Below are 15,958 nucleotides of genomic sequence, written 5' to 3'. Positions count from 1 at the left end.
TCAAAGCAGCAGTTGATCATTTCAGTCGCTGATGATCCTTCATGGATTTTTCATGCCTGGTATTTCTACAATGCATATTAAAATTAGCTTTTATGGAATAATAACAAGAAATGGCTTTCTTTGATCCCTTGTTTAGAGTTTTTAATATAGTCCAGATGTATCTGTTGAGAATAAATGTGGTCAGATACGGTAAATTGTGAAACATTTATACATGACTAAGGTGTTTGATACATGTTTTGAATAGTTTCTTATTTGTGTTACCTTAGAGCATCTTCTTACCAAGCTTCTATTGGCATCAAAGCTCTTGCAGATTTATTTCCATATTTAGGTCCCCACAGTGACTACATCATAGATTGTCCCTCTCCATTTGAGGGTATGCTTACACCAGCTGAATAAAGCAGCGTGCTTGAAGAAGTCACTGTCCCAGCACCAGAGTGTACTCTGTGTGTGCTCTGACACCTCAGCAATGGGACGTGAAGTCTTAACCTCCTTCAGTGGGAAGTAAAAGGCAGACTTGCAGCCTAGGATTAAACTGGAAAATGCCCTCAACTCACCTCTTTTCCTTGGTGTTTCACCCTAGGAGACAATTACAGTCTGACAGGTCTTTGGCAGCATGGCTTCAGAGAAGCCTTACTGATGGGGAATACAAACTGGAGGGGGGGGGGGGGGGGGCGGTAAAGAAGCTGCTTTTAACTCCAGCTACATTTATCGATCAGTTTTGTGTTAGACAACTTCTCCGGCACAGTGCAGGAGGTGCCTGAGGCTCAGAATGAGCAGCTGGTGTGGCCGAAGGGCAAGGCTGTGTTACTTTTGGCAGCAGTGCCGGCAATAGCTGGCTGGAAGCATTTGTGAAATTACAGCCTGTGAGAGTACTTCTGGTTTATGCTGACATGTGTGCAGGCTGCCACCGAAACAGGCCCTCTCGCTGGCTCATCCTGGCACTGGTGTTCATTCAGCTGTGGGATCAGCTGGCTGCCAAAATTGATCCTGCTGAAAACTTTTTTTTTTTTTTTCAGATGGATTAGCTTTCAGCTCTGTTGGCAAGCAGATCTAGCCTAACATGTGGCCACATGAATGTCAGAGCCAGCGGAGGCATCAGGAAAGCATGACTAAGGGAAGGGAAAAGGGAGGAATTATCTCTTTTGCCAGTAGCACAGTCTCGGCTTGGCTTAGCATCCCCCATGAATCTACCTCTCAGGGTAAAATTACCTGTTACAGCTTGAATCACATTAATGGCTTGTTTCCACAGAAAGGAACAAATCTTGTTCCTCTTTTCCTCACTCCTCTGATGTTAGACCTGGTGATTGTCTAATCTTGCACTGAACAAACTGGTTTAACTTGTTGAATCAGCATCCTGGCAAAGAAAAGGGAATAGCAGTTCTGCTGGCTTAGAGGGTTGAATCAGCTCGGTAGAGCATCTGCCAAGGCTGGTGGAGCTGGTACAGGATAGGAGGGCAGCAGCAGTCAGCTCTGAGGTCACTGACTGAACCACAGCATACAGTTGCAGTCTCAGAAATCTTCTGTCATAACACTTAGTAGAAGAACCATGATCTGGGTTCTCTCTGTAGTTTAAAGATGACAACAGGTGCTATTTCTTCGTCTTACAACAAACGTGGTGTTTGTCTCAGAAAGCTGGAATTTGCCACTATTTTGTAATTGCTTTCAAACTCCTACCCTTGTACTTTCAACCCTCCCATGGGTAAGTGACATTTATCCTAATACTTCCCTTCAAGCTGGGCCGCCTCTCCTTTGAGCCTTGATTTCCCCTGGGTTTGTTCCCTTATTAAATAGGGAAATATTGCCACAGAATTACTAATGCTCTTTTCCATCAGCCAGAATGTTTCTCTGAAGCTTCAACAAATGGCCTCTGATGCTACTTGGCATGTCAGATGCAGGAACACCAGCTCGGAACCAAACTGCGATTGAAAAACCTCTATAAACAACAGAGTTAAAAGAGTATAGGAAAATGGACTCACATGTGTGCAAAAAAGTTGGTTTTGTGCAACTCTATCAGTCAGATAGAAGTGGTAAAATGCCCAAATTATATCTGCTCACGTGCAGGACAGCCATGGTACACTCCAAGTACGGTGCTGGCTGGGCACTAATATGCACCAGGCACAGAAATCCCATGCTGTTTGCCCAGAAGTTTTAAACTTTCATCTTTGACAGAAGAAAGCCCAGGCAAGGAGGGACAAGAACATGTTCAGATGGTTCTAAGGAAGAAGAGATATCCCAGGTGGGCAGGCATCCACTCTTATGCCCATATGGCGCCTTCATCTATAAGGAGGCGAAGTAGCACCAGCCCAAAGAATTAATGGAGAATAAAATGTACTCTGAAAATATAGCAGGAAAAAAAGTGATATGAGAAATAGATGAACTTAATAATGAGTGAGAAATCTAAAATGCTATGTTGTTGTTAATAGCTTTAACCATAAAATTACAAAGATTAGTAGAATCAGGAAATCCTTAATATATTAAAAGGGCTGTTGGGAAAGTGCAGATGAGGAGTGCTTGGAAAATGTAAATGTGCAAGCATTGGGATATCGTTTGAACACAATTTGGGTAGCTGAGGGATGGATTAAGCTATCATTTTTCAGAAACTACTTGGAATTACTTGTTTTTAATAAATGGAAAAGAAGATGCTGGACAATTAAGAAGAAACAAGCAGGACACTGAAGTGCTCCTGAAGGTCTTGGTTGCATTTGTGCAGCAGCTCTACCTTCTGAGGCCGTTCTCCAGTAGATAGTGCATGATATGCCCAAGTGTGTGAGCACCCTGAGGGGATTTTCAAAATGCTTGTCCGTGATCAAACTGTTCCTGTTGAGTCCAGCAGAGAGGGCCCGCCCGCTCAGGTGGAGGCAGCAGGAGGGAAGGTGAATTCCTCTTCTGTCTGCAGTGAATTGGGGAACCACAACCTTAGCATGTTATTGAATGGCTTTTTAAATCCAGATTCCTAAACAATTGGAGGAAAGATGTCAGATGCGTGTGGGAGCTTCACCCGACAGAAATACTGTCCAGCCTGTGACGTTACTTGTGTGGGTAGTCCTGAACGTGCATAGTGTCTGCTGTGCTGATGGGTGAGGTGACTGCAGTGGGTGAGCGAAGAGCAGGGCAGTGCCAGGGATGCAGGAGGCAGAGCACGTGCGCTTTGGAACAGCTTTTGATGCCGTGTTTCACAAAGTCTAACTCAAAAGTAATTTCAGTTTGGCTTTGATGCGAGACCTGTGATGTTGACTGAGAACTAACATAAGGACTGGAAAAAAGATCACAAAGGATCTTTGCAGTCTCAGGACTTCCAGCCCAAATTTCGTAGTCCTGTAACCGGAGGGTCCTCCCATGGGGGCACGGGAACCCTCCTGCTCCATCTCTCTGGGGCCAGTCGGCATTATTGTGGGAGACCTGCATAGGCTTGAAGGGCTGTGTTACTCCCCAAGAGATTCACCAGCAGGAATTGGTACAGCCAGTGCATTAAAGCACATGGGAATGTGTCTCTATCCTTTTACGAAGTGCATAAGGTCATCTACCTAAAATGATGTTATATTTTTTCGTAAGTGCTTTCGGGAGGTGGAAGATGCTCAGCAGGATTGCCACCCAGCAGCGCTTCTCGGCAACGCGCGCCTGTGAGCTGCAGTCTGAAGTCAAATTTAGGCAGAGTTAATGAGCAACAGAAACCCGTAGATACCTCGGCAGAGGAGCAGGCTGCCTGCTTGGGCTGTGGATCTCGGCCACCGCCTGAGGCAGGCGCACCCCACCCCCATCCCCGCCCGGCTGTGCCGCCCGCGGCTCCCCGCTGGCAGGCCCGGGGCCGGCCGTGCCGCTCGCAGGCCCACGGGGGAGGAAGGCCCGCGGCGGCTCCTGCCCCAGGATCAGCGGCCGCCGGCCAAGGTGGGTGGGCGCACCCCGTCCGGGACGGCGGGCGGCAGCTCCCGGCCGATCGCTCCTGCGGGCCGGGGCCTGCCCACCCCCCCTGGCCGAGCGGCGGCGGCGAGGCGCGGCGAGGAGGGGCGTGCGGCGGGGCGGCCAGCGCATGGCGGCCCTCGGCATCGCCCGCTGCCGCTGACCGCGGCGCCGCGGCTCGCCGAGGTGAGAGGGGGGCACCGGGCCGGGCCGGGCGGCGGCGGTGCGGGAGCGGCGGGCGGCAGCCTCGGGGCCGGAGCGGGCGATGGCTGGGGCCGGCCGCGGCGCCGCGCGGTGTGGGCGGCCGAGGCAGCCCCGCTCCCGCCGCCTTCCCCCGGCCTGTCCGCTAGCCCCGGCCCGGCGTGGTGAGCAGCGGGGGCCGGCGGCGGCGCGGCCCGTGCCCGGGCGGTGGGGTCGCCGGCGGCGGGAGGGGCGGGCCCGGCTGGGCGAGCGAAGGCCGCGGCGCTGCGAGGCGGTGGCAAGGCGGGCAGCGCCCGGCCGCCGGGGGGTCGCGGGCCGGTTTCGCTGGCAGCCCTCCCCCCGCACAAGCCCCGCTGCCGGTTTGCCCGTTGCGAGGCGCGGGCTGGCTCCCGGGGCCGCCCTGCCCCGATCGGCCCTGCCCGACGGGGCGCCCGTGGCCAGCGGGAGGCCGCGGCCGGCGGCGGGGCGGCAGGGCCGGGCCTGGCCGGGAGCGGGCGGCGGGGCGGGTGCCCGGCCCCCCGGCGGGAGCGGGGCCACAGGCGGGGGCGGCGAGGGGCGCCTGTCCGGGCTGAGGGACAAGGAGGCGAGCGCCCGGGCCTGCCATGGCGCGGCCCCGCGGGTTGGCGAACCACGTCGGATGAAACGGTGTTGGCGGGGCTAGCAGCTGCACTGAACCGGAATTGCTTATTTCTCCAGGCCTTCCTGGCTCCCTGAAGGCTGAACTTGTTGGATCTACCGGGTACTCCTGGAAAAAACTTCGGCCAGGAAATAACAGGCTTAAAGCGCAGCCACTTTCCTCAGCGCTTTTCGACCGCCTGGATACTTACTGCACCTGGAGATCAGTCATTCCACGTTAGAATGTCTACGCTGACCTTCCATTAGGTTGTGGTTCGTCTCAAGAAGGTGAGCAGAGTTAAGACTGTTGCTGCTGGAAAGAGGAGCTCCCATCTCCCTTCCTCCTGCCTTATTTGCGTGGGACCCTTTTTGGGGCAGATTCATCACACCAGTCTGGCAGAAGGCTGGTGGAATTGCTTGTAGGAGGTCCTGACGAGGATTGGGGTCCTTGCCAAGGAAGGGAGACAAGGCCTCTCCTGACTAGCTCAGCTGCTTGTGGAAATGCAGTCTGACTCGGTCAAGTTTTATTTAGAACACTTACACGCCATTGCTGGAAACTTGTAATTCAAGAGCTATCTTTTTCTTTTGTTTGAAGCTTGGTGAAATTTTGCTTTTGCTTTCAGCCTGCTGCTGGCTGATAAACCCAACTTCTGTGCTGAGAAGCATGCTAAATTAATTCTCTCTGGAGTGTGGGAAAAAGCTACTGTGGTTGGTTTTGCATTTATGGTTTGACTTGGTTTGCCGTTCTTATTCCTAATGGTAAAACTGTGAGTTGCTTTTTCTGATGCATGGATCTGCTGGGTTTGTACCCAGAGAGTTTATGTAGCTCAGGTGAAGGAAGAAACCACTGTGCCTTTTAGCCCATGTGCTACGAGTGGGCCGTTCCAACCTGGATAAGAAATAACACAGAGAAATTCTCAATGGAGAAGTTGAAGTGTTGCTGTAGTTCCTTACACAAATAACAAGTTCCTAATACAAAGGGATCTTTTAATCCACAGGCAACTTACGCTCCAAAAGTAATGTCTTAAAGAAGATGGAAGTTCAGCTGTCCCAACCAGTTATACACGTTTTCAGCATTTTTGGTTTTATTGGGGGGGGTGTGTGTGTGTGTGTGAGCTCATAGACTTGCCCATTTCTTTTTTTTAAATCCAAGGGTTTTAATGATGTCATATAATGGGTTTGAAATCATTTATATTTATAAAGCATAATTATTTAGTTGGATAATTGGAGTTGGAATGCAACAGGACAGTTTTATTTGGATCATGAAACTTTTTTGTGTATGTTTTTTGTATTTTTAGGAGCATGGAAGTCTTCAATGTTTTTCCTGCAATTTTCATGGAGCATGTTGTAGTAAGCATTTTCTGCAGTGGTTTGTAGTTCTCACTGTCAGGCATGCAAAGCTGCTTTTCCAGCTCCCTAACTAAGATGTGAAATCCTCCTTGGTAAAGGAGAGAGACCAGAGCAAATATTTTCTGTATCATGAATCTCCATTTCCTAAAAGATTGAGAACTGTCATTTTAGTTACATAGTTATTACCCTCTTAACACATGAGCAAAACTGATCCTTGTGCTCCTACTGCAGCTAAAAGCTGTGAGTACAAGTTGGAAAGACAGAACTGTTCATAAAGAGGAAGACTCAAGAGTATAAGGGCAAAATCATCGTCCTCCTGTCTTCCCACTCATTTTAGCAGTAGGAAGAGGACAGAAAAGAAACATGGCTTGTTCTAGCATTGAGGGGTACTTCAGAATCACTTTCTTCTCACAGAAAATGAAGCTTCTGAATGGGATCTCTGGTCTTACAGAAGACCTTAGGTGGTAAATGGAGTCGTTAGATCTTTTCTCTTGGGGTTTGTCCCTAGCTGTAATGGTGGCTTCTTCTGTCTGATTGCATCAGTCCTGAGGCTGAGTAGGAAAGCTGGCAACTTTTTAAAAACTCCTCGTTCAAACAAGCACAGAGAATGCTCCTCCCTCTTGTCACTGGAAAAGCATGGGAGGTTTGCTTACACCTTTCCAGAATGGCTTTTACTGTGAAGTCTTGCTGGGACTGTACCAGTCCTCCTGTGAAAGAAACTCAGAATCGACCTTGCCTTTGTTCCCTGTAGTGATCTTTACTTTCCTCAGATCAGTGATACTGATTTTGTTGCTGCTTTTGTCCTGTGCAGCATGGATCTTCCCTTGCAGCTCCCCTCTTGCCTCCCACATTTTCTGCTTTATATTTCTTTGAGGGGACAGAAGCCTTAGTACTAACATCAAAACTAATTAAAAGACCTTATTTATATGCCTTGCTGTCACAGCAGTACTTGATGCTCTTTGCTGTGTTACATCTTGTAATGTATAAAAGGAATTTTATTATATATATATGTATGTATGAATAGGTATTGTATAATATGGAAGGAATTTATACAAGGGAAGCACTAATTACAGCTCAAAACTTAAGTGTGTGAGAGATTTGGCTAATACAAACGGTCACCCATTTTGGTCTTTATTAGCTACTTGTTTTCTTAGAGCATGCTGCAAGTTACAAGGTGCCTGCATTTGAGAACTTGGCTTTGGTTAGAGGCACTGGGAGGGTTGTGCACAGAGTCCCTTCACTGAGACTTTCCGGTAGAAAGGATTACATGATAAATCCTCTTCCTGCAGGTCCTGTCCACAGATAGAAATTGCTGCGGCATGCGTGCTGTGAGAATGGATTTGGAAATACAGATTGCAGATGAGTGAAAATGGTTAACAGTTTTGTTTCATGATGAATTATCAAGAATTATGGGCAGCTGTTCTTTGAAGCATTTTAACTTTGTGCTGAATAGTTCAGCAATAACACCTTCCCTTGGTTATTTAAAAACACTGCAGGAACAAGAGAAAAGCTAACTTTGAGTGGTGACTCACCTTTGGCTTTGCAGGTAGAGCAGAGAGCCACATCACATATTCTGTAGCTGAAGAAATTCTGAAGCTGGGCTTTTTCAGTCACCTTTAAGATTGCCTTCTTACGGTGGCAGTGCATGGTGTTTGAAATGGTAAGCTTTGGGTGAGTTGAGTAAGTGGAGAGTAATCAGATCTTAGCAGAGCATACCAACTGGGTGTTTTTTTGTGAAAATCCAGTTTCTGTGTATTGCATCAGTGAGGAAGGATGTAAATCTTGAACTGTTATTATGAGTACATGAGTTATTTTCATTCAGAGCCCTTGCTGGGTTTGGCAAGCGTTTTTTTCCAGCATTTGTAGTTGAGAGTCCAAAAATGGTTCTGTCTGAACACTGGGTCGTTCTTGTGCCTGCCATCTGGTGGCCAGATACTACAGCTAACTAGGCTGGCTGCAAAAACCCAGCTGAGGCTCTGTCGTAATGACACTGGAGGAAAAAGTAGATGCTTTTCTCACTGAGCTGTGTCTCAGATGGAGATTGGGTTTTGCGTGGGTTTCCTGGAGGAGAAATAAATTTTGTAAGTCCTGTTATCATCTTTCTTCTCTTTCCTAGGATATGATGGAGCTCCTAGAGGAAGATCTCACCTGTCCCATTTGCTGTAGCCTGTTTGATGATCCTCGTGTCCTGCCCTGTTCACACAATTTCTGCAGAAAGTGTCTGGAAGGAATTCTTGAGGGAAATGTGAGGAATGTCCTTTGGAGACCATCCCCTTTCAAGTGCCCCACATGCAGGAAGGAAACTCCTGTTACTGGAGTCAACAGCTTGCAAGTCAACTATTCCCTGAAAGGTATCGTGGAGAAGTACAACAAAATTAAAGTAACTCCAAAAATGCCTGTGTGCAAAGTGCACAGCGGGCAACCCCTTAACATTTTTTGCCGGACAGACATGCAGCTGATCTGCGGGGTTTGTGCCACCCGTGGTGACCATACAAAGCATCTTTTCTGTTCTATTGAAGAAGCTTATTCCCAGGAGAAGCGGGCTTTTGAAACCCTGTTTCAGGGCTTTGAAACTTGGCGTTGTGGAGATGCCCTCTCACGGCTGGATACCTTAGAAACCAGTAAGAGGAAAGCTTTGCAGATGCTGACCAAAGATTCTGACAAAGTGAAGGAGTTCTTTGAGAAGCTGCAGCACACACTGGAGCAGAAGCGAAATGAGATTCTCTCTGACTTTGAGACCATGAAGCTTGCAGTGATGCAGGCCTACGATCCGGAAATCAATAAACTGAACACAATTCTGCAAGAGCAACGGATGGCTTTTAACATTGCAGAGGCCTTCAAAGATGTGTCTGAACCCATTATATTTCTGCAACAGATGCAGGAGTTCAGGGAAAAAATCAAGGTGCTCAAAGAAACTCCTTTACCTTGTTCCAGTGTGGACATCACCCCTACAATGAAGAGCTTTGATACCAGCCAGTGGAATGGAATAAAACTGGTTGATGTGGACAAACTTTCCTTGCCTCAGGAAAACAACACTCTTAAATTCAAGATTCCCTCAGTCTTTTCACGAAGATTTATAGTGAACTCTCTTATTTGCTTGCTTATTCTTGCTGTCACCAGAATGTCCTTTGTGGAGTCAGTCGTTGACAATCTACAGTGCTGGAAATCTCAGTTCCTTACAATTAGCTTGTCCTACTTGGCAGATACAGTGGAGATAGCAGATCATGCAGTCTTCTACTGGGAACAGATGACAGATGGAGCTTCACTTCTAAGAGAAAAGTGTAAGAACTATACATTGGTTGTACTGGATAATGTTGCACAGTTTGTGTGCAAATATAAACTGTTGTGAAGTCCCTGCTGAAATAAAAGAACTAAGAGAGATCTGGTGAAGAAGACATAGAACTTTTAAAAATTAAATTTTTTTTAAGACTTCCAGTGAAAAACATTCAGAGATTCAAAGTGTTTCCAAAACATTCATACTGTTCCTATAGTTTGAGCGCTGATAAACTGGAAGATGAAATGGAGCTTTGAAAATCACATTGTTCCTGGATTCTTCTTTCAGTGGTGTTTATGGGAATATTAATTCACTGCAGATAATTTTTTTTACCAAGATACAGGGCCAAACTGCATTCTCAGTTTAATGTTAATATAATTGTAGAATAAGATTAGAAGTCTCACTTCCTAAAAGGTCATAGTTACATTTTATTTTTTTTCTGACGGGGAGGTGGTTTGGAAAGAGGTAGAACGGTTGTGATTGAGAAGAGCACAGTACTGAGAGGCTTGTTGAGGACTGCTCTTCCACTGCAGAATACAGAGTGCAGCATTCATGTTTTGGAACCGCTTTGTATCTGAGGATGTTACTTCTCACTGAAATAGATACCCGTAATTTTTTGTATAACAAAATGTAGTAATGATCCTGTACATTCAGATTACTGTAGATACTGGTTATTGTTTACAGGTTCTGTACAAAAATATATCTTCAGGGCAAGCATAAATTCTAGGGGTAAAGAGAAATCAGTTGAGGTTGATAAGAGAAGAACAAGCTGCAAGATAGTACATACTTTGCAGATAGTACATACTTTGCAGTTTACTTTTCCAACATCAAATTGTTGGGGTGACTAACCAAGCTGTCCTGTTAGATCTGTTCCTCTGGAGCCACACGTTTTAAGAAAGCGGCCTGAGTGGTAACAGTTCAGTGCGGTGAAAGGCACGCACAGATCAGCCACAGCGAGGCAGCTTGTGCTCTAGCCCTGCAAAGGTGGCAGGTAGAACAGTTTCTTTCCTGTCCCTCTCTGTCTTTCTGGATAGTAATTCCAGAAGCCAGGAAAAATGATGGGATGCTTCCTTGGAACAAAATACATAACGTGACAGGAGTATGGATGTTGTAGGTGTTTGGAAGTGCTTTAGCACTGAAACATATATCAGCTTTCCTACTGTTAACTGTATTTTCATGTACCTTGTTTTAGGAGTTGAATTTTCTGGGTGTATTGACTTGGCTATAGGCTAACAGTGATTTAAAGTGAACTGTAAGCTTGCGTTCTCTGAAGTGCCCTTCTTTGACAGATTACAATACTTAAACATATTGCTTGAAGCACATCTAACCTCCTTCTGCAACGGTCCTATGAACAGCAATATATAGAATGCAAACATTTAGTTGACATTTCTGAATAACAGACATAATGCATGCCGTACTTTGGGGATATTCATTGGCCCCTCTCACGGTTTACTAAGTTGTGGTGATCGATTCACTGTCTTCCAGTAATCCTTGCAAGCTGTTCATTTCAAAAATAAACCGTTAAATTCCAAGAATCAAAGTTTCCAAGCAACCAAACCCTGTAAACAAAACTATTGTACATGATATTTACATCTTTGTTGCCTGGGAATCCTGTTACTGATCCACACGTCACTCCAAACGCTTGCTAAAAGCACTGAATGGTTCTTGCAGCTGCAGATACCTTGCAGTTTAGGATAGATGAAGTCACAAACACATAGATCAGAGAGCTAAAATTCTTGAGTGGCTGAGACGACGATGAATAATCGAGAGGTGGTTGTTCTGAGCGTGGGAGGTGTGCGATTTGTAACCTGGGCTTCTACCTTGCAGCAGTTCCCCGAGTCCAGGCTAGCACGGATGTTGAACAATAATGACCGGGAGTTTAAACTGATGAACGGAGAGTTTTTTGTGGACAGAGATGGAACTTTGTTTAGTTACATCATGGACTTCTTGAGGACTCTCCAGGTCTCCTTACCTACTAATTTCTCAGACTATCAGAGGCTGCAGAGAGAAGCAGAATTCTATGGGCTCTACACTCTGGCCGAGCTCCTGAGCCAGGAACACTTGCTGAAGCCAAGGCTGGAGGTCTTGGAGGTGCGTTTCTCTCTCCATGAGATGCAGGCCTTTTTCCGGATCTTTGGTTCCTGCAGTACCACTGTTGAGACACTGGCTGAACAGATCACTGTGTTCACAGGGCAGCAGTCCGGACGGAGCTGGAACAGCCCTTTTCCTTCTCAGAAATTACTCGTTCCACTTCCTTTGGAAAGACCTTCTCATCATGACCTGGTTTTTCAGTGTGGTACGGACTACTCTGCTGGTGACCAGTTTGTGGCCAGGTACTAACCCTGTGTGACTCCTCATTATGGAAATGTCTTTGTGACTTCTAGTTCATGAAGTAACACGCTATGTGCTAGCAAAGCTAATTTTAAAGAAACTATTGGACAGCTCTCTGAGAAGAAAGTATGTTACCTTCTTTCTGCTAGTTTAATGTTATCTTTTTATAGTTCTCAAATACCCAGTTTTGTTTCTGTTGCACTGATTTGCCCGTTCCAGCTTTCTAAAATGCTGTGCTTGACGTTTGTTTTTGAGTTCTGTTGGGTCTTTCTGCCCTTTCCTCTTCACTCGCTCTCCCAGGCTTTAGAATTTCATGACATCAGTGACCTTCTAGAGGACTTGAAAAACACAGAGTAAAAGGAAGCGAAGGAAACAAAACAAATAAGGAGTGAAGTACTGGGGAGGCCTAAAATCTCCGCTAGCTCATGGTCCAAAAGACTTTTCATAAGGAGAAGAGGGAAAAGAGAATGGCTAAATAGGGTTCAAAACACCAGTGGAACTAAGATAGCAGTTCACACACTGGAAAGCTTTTGTAGAGCCTTTTATTGGGAGGAGGGAGAAGGGGTAGATTATTAACTATACCAGGGGTCCTCAAACTTTTTAACCAGGGGGCCGGCGCACGGATGCAGTGGCAGGCAGTCATCTGCGGCTGCTTGGTTTCCCCCCCCAACCCCCGGCGGGGGGGGCGGGGGGGTCTGTAAATACCGGGGGCCGGACTGGGGACCCTGGGGGGCCGTATCCAGCCCGCGGGCCGTAGTTTGAGAACCCCTGAATTGTATGCTACTCAGTGGGTTTTCTTTGAATTCAGAGGCAGGTTCTGTTTTTATTAAGATTACTGTATATCAATGATTTTTGTGATAGCAGTGTTGTATTTTAATGACAGCTTACGTTTTTTAAACAAGCTTTTGCTGGATGTCTATTGTATGGAGACACATTCTTACTGTATAAGGAAGTGTAACCTAATTCGACGTCTGTGGCTGTTAGAACTCCTGGAATTTTATGGAAATTTCATTGAAATATTTCCAAAAGGTTTATTCTATCCGAATATATGAATCAACACTGCAGTCTTTTGATTATTTTAAAAAAAGATGAATAAATTTTATCTTTCTTCTAGCTTTCTTTAACTAAGCAAGTAGAAGAAAAGTACCTCGCATTTGTGAAGTGGCATTTATGTGCCAAACCTTAACTTTATAATGTGTTACTGATTTTAATGGACTAACAATTGGTTGAGTAGGTTATGGCAACTTCAATAGTGGGGAAAATATTCCTGACTTTCCTTTTTCTTCAGACTCGGTAAAAATTTTCTTCTGCAGATCAATAGAAAATCTTATCTTGAGTAATGAAACAAGTAGAGTTTGATAATGTTGCCTGCTGATTTTCTATCAACTTGGTCTTTGTTGTGACAGGGACTCTTTTGCCTTTTTTGTGCTTTCCATGAATGTTTGGTGTACTTTCCTGTGAACTGTGGAACAGTTTCACCCCTGTCAGCTTATGTATTTTGTAATAGTATTTTTACCTGACTTCTGTTCCTCAAAACATCTGGGTAGGTTCTTAAATTGTACTTTATATCAAGTGAAATCATTTGAGGCAATGGGAAAATGATTTTCATACCTGTTACCACACAATCTGCTGTACAAGGTAACATTGCAATAAATGTCACTGTTTGTAGAGAGAGACCCTGTGTAATGAAAAGTGATGCTGTTGGGGTCTATGTGACTTCACTGCCCTTTCCGTCATTTACTCTTACCCGAAAAACTGTTGCAGCATTATATTGAGCATGCCATTCACCTCATCTCCGTTAAATTAAATGAGATGGAGGTTATCACAGCTGTATCTTTAAAAAGTAAGTTTTGGTGTGGGGGTGAAAAGAGTGCTTCTTCCCCAACGGGTAACTGGATGAACTGAGAATTACTGTTCTTATAATGAGGGAAAGAGGTAAATTGTCCTCAAAGGAGGGAAAAAATACCAGGTACCTTTGTTGCTGTAAACCCGTGCAACTGTGCTGACCTGCACCATCTGAGGACCTGGTTTGGTTCAAAAAAAATATTCATTCCGTCCTTCAAGAAGCAACTAAAGTGTGTTGTAACTGCTTTTTTCTTATTTTAGGTATGTTTCCATACAGCCTGATAATAGAAAGCTGATTAACGGTACTAATGTGCTAGGGCTGCTGCTTGACACTTTACTCAAAGATGGATTTCGCCTCATAAGCACCAGGACAGTCTCCAATGAAGAAAAAGTCGAATGCTACAGTTTCGAAAGGATGAAGAGGCCAGCAGGCCTTACCATCACAGTGGACCAAACTCCAGGGAGCTCCGGGGTCACACAGGCAAAGAGAAGCCAAGCACAGAAAGGGAAATAAAGGCTTTTCCTTTCATCTTTTGAAGGTGGAAAAGGGGTGTGTCAGCAGTAGTGGCCTTTCTTTGTTGGCTTGTTTGAAGTTGCAACTATTGAGGGAAGTAACAAACAAACAATTTTCCCCCCCCAGTATTCAGGAAAAAAAAAAAATTGCTTTCCTGCCTTTTACCACTCCACCCTCTCCAACTCTAAATAAAAGAACCACAGATTCAATACTGGGTTTATGGACCAGATTCCAGCATTTTCAAGGGTTGTTTTTGTTTTGCTTTGTGGCTAAAATTTATATTAGGACTCGCAAAAAATCAACTATTTCTTCTAGAAAACAATGTTTATGTTCTGTGTGAATCTTTAAGTAAAATTGAAATATGTGATAATACATGAAGAAATAACAGCTTGACACAATTATCATCCCCCCTGTTTGGAGAAGCGGCTGGAGGAGGAATCAAAGCCTCAGTGGCTGAATATTGATTCTGCTTTCAAAAGATACATGTACACCGATTCTCTTGCAATTAGCTGAAAGCAACATAACAGAAACATCCCAAGTTGTGCTGCTGTGTGGCTCCAGGCATGAGAAAGTGGCTTTGGGAAGTCACCACTAGTGTCTGTGAAATAACGTGTTACTGTCTCTTGCAGAATATTCCTCTGTCCTTTCCTCCCGCTCCGGAAGTATTAAGCTTCAGTGCCAAGAATTAAATTATAAAGGTCTTTGTGAACAAATGGAGGTCTTTGTGAACAAATGGTCAGTTAATTTTTAGAGCTTTAAATATAAAAAGAATGAAAATGTGATAAACAGTCATTCAGATGGAAGAGTTAGTACAATTCTAAACAAAATAATACGAAAGATTTCTTAACACTTGTTAAATGCAAAATATATTTAGGAGGAAGGCTTAGCAGAAGTGGCTTTAAAAGCCTTGGGAATGTTAGCCCTGTACAATGCTTTGTAAGATGCCAGAATTAGCTCATGTACCAGGAGAGGTAAGTTAATGAGGCCTTTTAAATTAAGAATCTTTTGTCATTCCTTCAAGGCAAGGAAAGATGATGGCAATAACTTCAAGGTTTCATTATTTGAACCTGACTTCTGTTGTTGATAAAACATCATCTTTCCAAAGTTACGAACAGCCAAGTAGAGCTCATTTGGGCTTGCTTGGCTGACTGATTAGATCTGGCTTCTCATTAGCTTTTAAACATGAATTTATTATTTTATTGGTAGCACTTAAAAATGGGGGTGGGTGGTGGGAATCACCTGTCTGTTTCCTGCCCTTAGGAGTTTTCAGTGAAAGCTGTCTTCTCAGACTGGTGGTGCCACTACCGGACATCTTTTCTTTGCTACCACTGTAGTGCATTTTAGTTTGACACAAGTTCAGAAATGACTGTGGCAGCAATGAGGTCCTCTTCTCTTGCTCCTGAGCTTTCTGAGTTGAGAATAATGTCATTATGGGACTACATCTCCTAAACTGCTTACAGGTCATATAATGTAATAAATGTTAAGGATCATAAAAATGGATGCTTTCAGTTCAAATGTGGGTGGTTTTTTTGGTCAATAGTGTCAATGTATTCATAGTAATCTTGATACAAGAAATTTTTACAGTGAGAACCATCATTCGCTCAGTGGAAGAACCTCCCCAGGGATGTGGTGGAGTCCCCATCTCTGGAGGTTTTCTAGATGCAATGGGACAGGGTGCTAGATAATCTCACCTGGGCTACCTTTCCCACACAAGGTTGGACCAGATGATCTTTCGAGGTTCCTTCCAGCCTGGCCTCTTCCATGTTGCTGTGAACACCTTTTGTGAAGGTCTGTGTCAGAAGGCCTGTCATGGTGGACTTTGAGGTCAAACTGCTGATGTCACATTTGGGTGACACAGCAGACAAGCTGTATGGGATGACTGTCCAGACAGGTTGTTGTACTACAAAGACAACACTACTTGTTTTCCAAGT

General features: G+C 45.0%; 2 protein-coding genes across 11 annotated transcripts; both read left to right on the top strand.

The window, feature by feature from the left end:
- Positions 1–677: 677 nt before the first annotated feature.
- Positions 678–10,598, top strand: TRIM13 (tripartite motif containing 13). Of its 10 annotated transcripts, none has more exons than XM_080375088.1 (5): positions 722–4,083; positions 4,795–5,001; positions 6,404–6,527; positions 7,353–7,435; positions 8,180–10,598. In XM_080375088.1, the coding sequence occupies exons 4-5, from the start codon at positions 7,433–7,435 to the stop codon at positions 9,410–9,412; spliced, it is 1,236 nt and encodes a 411-aa protein (XP_080231214.1). In that variant the 5' UTR covers positions 722–4,083; positions 4,795–5,001; positions 6,404–6,527; positions 7,353–7,432; the 3' UTR covers positions 9,413–10,598. The 10 variants fall into 10 exon arrangements, 9 of the variants coding, with proteins under 9 accessions (XP_080231214.1, XP_080231213.1, XP_080231216.1 ...); XM_080375083.1 differs by having other exon boundaries at positions 723–4,083; positions 7,353–7,723; XM_080375087.1 differs by lacking the exon at positions 6,404–6,527.
- A 428-nt stretch (positions 10,599–11,026) lies between these two features.
- Positions 11,027–15,527, top strand: KCNRG (potassium channel regulator). The gene is made up of 2 exons (XM_080375128.1): positions 11,027–11,670; positions 13,775–15,527. The coding sequence occupies exons 1-2, from the start codon at positions 11,093–11,095 to the stop codon at positions 14,025–14,027; spliced, it is 831 nt and encodes a 276-aa protein (XP_080231254.1). The 5' UTR covers positions 11,027–11,092; the 3' UTR covers positions 14,028–15,527.
- Positions 15,528–15,958: the final 431 nt, after the last annotated feature.

The sequence above is a fragment of the Falco punctatus genome (genome assembly GCF_963210335.1).
Source record: "Falco punctatus genome assembly, chromosome: 2".
Taxonomy (NCBI): domain Eukaryota; kingdom Metazoa; phylum Chordata; class Aves; order Falconiformes; family Falconidae; genus Falco; species Falco punctatus.
The sequence above is the reverse complement of the archived record's forward strand: the minus strand, read 5'-3'. Positions and strand labels throughout refer to the sequence as shown.